Below are 6,000 nucleotides of genomic sequence, written 5' to 3' on the forward strand. Positions count from 1 at the left end.
AAAAAAAAGAAATACACTGCTGGCATGTTAGAGAGTCACTAATTTAACATGCAAGATCAGTCATGTTGACAGATTTTAACCATCTTTTATTTTAAAATGAAGCTGAGGAATAATATCAAAAATGTTAAAGTGCAAAAGCCCTTTTGTCAAATGAGGGTTTTAAACCATTTCACTCTGCAAAGGAATTAATTGGTAATTCAATTGCTGCTGCCGATCCAGTGAAGGCATGCAAATAAGATAGGAGCATGGCAACTAATGCATCCAACAGACAAATTAACAACCCAGGCCTCTTTGCCATGCAAATAGCCTCTAAATCCACAAATGATAATAGACGGTGTCAAACAAAAGCCTCCCTAACAAGTGAAATCTGGTTTCAACAGTCCTGGCTTTGCTTCAATTTAAGCTACAGAAATATGGTTGTGGACGGGATATGGATAGGTGTGGAGTGTTAGTTTTGTTAACTGAGCTATTCTGTGGACTTTTTCCTTTTTCAGGAAAAAAAAAAATAAAATAAAAAAAAGCTTTAATTTGCTCTCGTTCCAACTGGGTGAATGTCGAGTCAATAAAGCAATTCTGATTTTCAAGGAGACTATTTGTTTGCGGAGAGAGAAAAAAACAAAACAAACCCAACAACAACAACAACAAAAACACCTTGCTGCCATCTGCCAACTGCACAGTTGACTTGAGCACATGTACAGTACCTAATCAAATTTAGCGGAGCCCCAGTGAAGGATAAAAAAAAAAATTAAAAAAAATATGGGAATGAGAACTTTACTGCATTTTGTTACTTCAATACAGGAAACAACACACAATATGAGGGGCCAATTTGGCTTTCCAGAAACTACTTCAATAGATTTGGATTTAAAAAAAGCTTTGTATAGCATTACTCCTCACTCTCTCTCTTTCTCTTTTCCTCCCTCCCTCTCTCTCTGTCTTTCTCTCTTTCTCTCTCTCTCTAATCAGGCATCTGTCACTCTGTTTTTGAAGTTATTATCGCCCAAGCTCCCTCTTGGATGTGGTTGCTGGGTGACGGGTATCTTAGCACCCACTCTGACTGGGAATGATTTGAATGGAATCCAGAAATCTCCCCTGAGTACCTGTAAACACATCCGTGCCTTGTAGAAAACAAATATATTATAAGAGAGCTCAGCAGAGGAGAGGAGGGAGAGAGACAAGCTGGCACCCTCAGTGGCAGCTCACACTGAGCGCTAAACAAAACAATTACCGTCATTTGCAAATATGTGTGTTTAGGCATAAACACTCTTGAAATAGGAACAAGAGGGGTGATAGCTCTCATAACACTCGCTGTCATATCAGTATCAATTAGATATATTCGTTAAAGAAAGAAAAAAAAAGTGCTTCGGCTGTGACCTGTCACTCGTAACATTTCAGAGAAAGATCTGTTTGACTGAAACAAGCCGGGGAAAATCTATTTAAGAAGGGCATGTAAGTGAAAAGCCATCCCATTCCCAGTGGTGGGACATTGTCTAGGGCGTGTGGTTAACCTTCAGGGGTAGACAATGATTGTCAATTAACTGCTGTATTTCTGCGCCCCAGCATCGGATAGCCTGCCTCCACAAAGCAGGCCAATGAGAGATATGCGATATCTCTGCACCGCCCCCCGTGTTATAATAACCTTTCAGAGAGTTCAAGTGTCACACAGCAATAAGAACCTTTTTCATCCCACCGCAGGGAAAATGAAAAGGAAAACAAGTAGCTGGAACAGAGGGCTCCTGGAGGGCTCCTGGAGGGCCAGAGTCATAATGTAAGGGAGATTACGGACCCTGGATCAGTGCGGGAGCACAAGTGAACACTGCTAATCTGGCACGAGAGTCCTTAAGAAAATGAAGGGGTCGAGAATTTCTAGTGTTTGTTAAAAATGAACAATAATTACTTTGTACTAAAGGCATGGCTCAAACACTTGGTGTAAATCTGCTATAGGACTTCTTTCACTATTTTTAATTATATTTTCCCCCTTGTGAATTATTTATCAAAACCATAAAAAAAAAAACATGAATACAATTGTGAATAACACTCTTTCCTGTGCTGTGTATCCTAAAAAAAAAATAAAAATAAAAAAAGTTCTGCTAAAGTAAGCATGGTGGGGAACAATTTGGTTGGAGCTTGTTTGTGTCCACATCAAAACTAAAGCAGCGGGATGCAGTGGTGCTCTGTGATGCTATTCACATTCACACCGAGTGCAAAATGAGAGGAGTGTTGTTTTAACACAATAGACTGTGGGAGGGGAGAAAACAGCATGTGAAATAGTAAGACCCATTGTACAGGAGTATTATTCACTTCATTGTTATCACTCTGCCACTGTATAAAAAGAGTAGTGACATTGTGGTAATGGGGTGAGATGGAAAGCTAAACTATCTCAGGCAGCAGGCTGTTGTTGTGTAACTCGAGCGGGTTAACCGGCGATACTTTTTATCTGACACTAAAGTCGCTGCAAAACAGAACATCGACTTTGGAGAGGGGGGGGGGGGGGGGGGGGGGGTGTTCCACCGACAGGGCAACCTGTGTCCTGTTTACTCCGACTGATCATTTTGTCAGCAGCAATTCAATGACAGACGGAGGAAAGCACACATCCCCGCAAATAAAATCAACTCTTTCTAAGTAACAGAAGCCTTTTATCCAGCGGATGCCTCACTGTTCCATGATGTAATTCTCCAAATGGGGCAGGCAGGCGGGCAGGCCGGGTCTGAGTGATTGATTTCAGCCCAGCACCGGGAGAACCTGGCTGCTTTCAGAGACAATTACAGTCCTGTCCGTGTGCCCGTAATAGCCCAGCACTTTAGCGTCATTAAAGCGACGCGAGGCACTGCATTATCCTTTAACCCCATCGCTGGCCATCCCCCCATTGACAACCTAAAGAGTTCAACCACATACTTTGTCACCTGAAGCCCCACACCAAGCTGGAGGGGAGGACCGCCGCCCGGCGTGTTTCTCTCGATGGAAAGGGGGGGGGGGGCACGTTCTGCTCCCTTGATGTTTTATGTAAATGATGCTTAAGCACCAAAGTGCACAGGTGAGTTGTTGAGACGATTGCTACTGGAATGGAAATGTGAAGCTGCAGCATATTCATAAGGTCTCCGCACTGCATGTGCATGTGTGAGAGCGACTGTTTAGAAGCAAGGCACCGGGAACAGTGTTTCCTATATCAGAAGGAACTGCAAGTCACATTTTAGAATTAATTAATGAACCACAGACAAACAATTCTTCAGAAAGAACGTTTACCTCTCACAGTATCAATCTGTCTTCTCGTTTAAAATAATGTCGAATTTTTTTTTTATCTCGTCATCTAACCTACATAAAGAAAAAAAAAATCTTCACGTACATAAACAATTTAAAAATCCAAACACAATCAGTGTCGTGGGGATCTTATTGGCACAAAATAATATACGAAAGAATTTAGCGAAAAGAAAAACTTGTGTCGTGCTTGTGTTTTACATCAGTGTGCACCTTCAACTCAAAATTAACTTCAGCCTCTTCAGAGTGTATTTTGGCAAAGGGAAGCCTGCTTATAAACTGAGACTCGATGTGTTTGTTGCTATCCCTCAGTGATGGGAGCCTTTCCATCATATTTGCATTTCCAGCTCATTTCTGGGTAGGAGATCAATATGGAATCAATCATAGTGACAGGTGAGATGGTAAATTTGACCAGGCTGAACCATCCAGTGAGACTGAGCGATACATCAAAGCGAGGTGCAACAGGACAATAAAAATGGCTTTTAATCAAATATTGATCTCGGCTTAAATCACTCAATTTTAAAACCCATGAGGCTCCAAAAAATTTTTTATTTGATAATATATTGCGGTGCATTAATTTTCATACAAATACGTTTAATCTGGTCTGTATATTATCCTCTTGTTTTAATATAAAGGCTGGTTAATAAATGGAGCAGGCTTGTTTGAATGCTGTGCTGTCATATAACTGAATTATCCTTTGGTTTGGAATGAGAAATGTCTCATGCACACTTTTTCTTCAGGGTTCATGAGTGTCTGCTTCAGAAATGTGCTGTGAAAACATTTATACAGACATTTGTTGTCCCCTACTCCTAACAACCTGGGTATTTCTTGTTTACTTTCGAGAAATGTTCAAGTTATTATCATAATTGAAATCACACCACCCCTGTGGCAGGGGCTTACAATGTGGCACAGGCTAATTTTATTTCAATCATTGTGAAATAAATTCAGCCGTCTAGCAATTCTTTTTTTTTTTTATTGTATTTTTTTTAAGAGAGTGGTAATGCATGGCTCAAAATAAAGATGACAGGGTGATATCTGGGGACGGTTCTACACCTCCCAAAGTTTATTCAACAGCTTGGCGAAACTCAGCTGAGGTGCTGCCTACATTATCGATCCCTTCGTGCTGAGGCTGACAGGCTTATCCATCATGGCACGGCTTTGCTCTGCACGTGTTAAAAAAAAAAAAAAAAAAACTTTCACTCAACTTTTCCCCACCGCTGCTGAAGCGCGCTGCTCTCTTCCTGTCCGACACACACGTTTACGTGGAGTTTCACACACATTGTAAGCCATATCCACACGCTTAATATACAAATCTATTTTCTTTATATTTTTTTTGGACGGGGTGAGGAAGAGGTGTAGAAATTAAATCGCTGGAACCGTTTGGTTTAGTAAAGAGGGAAAATGCCCCCCCACCACCACCACCACCACCACCACTACCACCTCTCTCTCGCCGCTGCGCCTTTTACGCACGGCCGCGTGAAAGGACATTTAAACCCCCCCACCACCGAACAACCACCGCCGTCGAAACGCGCTCGCAACTCACCTCGCATTGGTACAGTCGTTGTACAGAGTCTCGAAATCTTTCCTGGAGATGAGTTTACAGCGGTTCACACCCGGCTGGATGGCGCCGAGCCCTCGGAGGATGCGGACCTGCTCCACGTTGCACACCACCGGCGTGATCTCCAGCCGCTTCAGCTTGGTGTACACCGTGTGCAGCCCGCCGACCAGGTGCTTCAGGAACAGGTCGAACGCCTGCGGGAGGCAGATGAGCTCGCAGCCGTCCACGGTGAAAGAGGCCACTTTGGCACCGCGCAACTCGACCATCTTGCACTCGTTGTTCTGCGGTATGTTTTCAACAGGCGACGGAGTCGAGTACACGGGCTTGCCGGGGGGGAGAGCCGCGCTCGGGATGCCCGGGCTGCCGGTGGCGAGCAGCTCCGATCTGAACAGGTTCTGTCCGGGTCCGGATGGGGGTGCCAGGGATAGGGATGGGGATGGGGACGAAGTTGTCGACGGCGGGGACGTGGTGGCGGAGGGAGTGGAGATCGGTGGCGGCGGGACGAGGGGAGTCGGTGGGATCAGCGCAGCCGGTACGGCCATGGTCACCTTACAAGGAGGGGAAGAGAGCAGCCGAAGTTCAAAGTATAAAAACCCAGCCTGCCGAGACACCCCTGAATGCAAGAATCCACGAGAGTTTAGCTCCTCGGATAAGTTGGGAAGTAAAAAAAAAAAAAAAAGAAGAAGAGCTTTAAACGAGGGTGGTTTAAAAAAAAAAAAAAAAAAAGGCGTGCTGAGTGACGGGCTGAGGGGGGGCGAGCGGCGGGACAATGATCAAAGATAGGAGGAGGAATGACAGGAGGAAAATGAGCTGAAAAGTGCAGCTCCGCTCTGTGGATGAGTTGTTGTTGTCACACGGTACAGAGAGGGAGGAGCTAGGGGACAGTGGAAGCCTTTGAAGAGCAGATAACCGGGCTCTGGCTTCCACTTCAATGTTCCAGGTCTGCGAAAAATATTACATTGTTTTGTTTTGTTTTGGTTTGTTTTGTTACTTTTTATATGTCTGATACAATTGTGTCCGATCATGCTCGAGTAAACAGCTTGGACTTGCGTGCGTAAAATAAACAAAAAAAGAAGAAGAAGAAGAAGAAGAAGAAGAAGAAGAAAACAGTTAATCCTGTTTTAACACTTCTGTTATCCAAAATAAAATAAAATAAAAAACAAGAAAATCCCAGATTACCACTGCAATCT

At 43.7% G+C, this 6,000-nt stretch overlaps 1 protein-coding gene across 1 annotated transcript in view; it reads right to left on the reverse strand.

The window, feature by feature from the left end:
* dachd (dachshund d) overlaps positions 1–5,352 on the reverse strand; it is a gene marked incomplete at its 5' end in the record, with an annotated part of 94,467 nt that extends 89,115 nt beyond the window's left edge. The window contains 1 exon segment of the mRNA XM_080498471.1: positions 4,796–5,352. Within this exon segment, the coding sequence (XP_080354597.1) occupies positions 4,796–5,352 (557 nt within the window).
* Between the last annotated feature and the right edge of the window lie 648 nt (positions 5,353–6,000).

Source organism: Blennius ocellaris (genome assembly GCF_963422515.1).
Source record: "Blennius ocellaris genome assembly, chromosome: 6".
Taxonomy (NCBI): Eukaryota; Metazoa; Chordata; class Actinopteri; order Blenniiformes; family Blenniidae; genus Blennius; species Blennius ocellaris.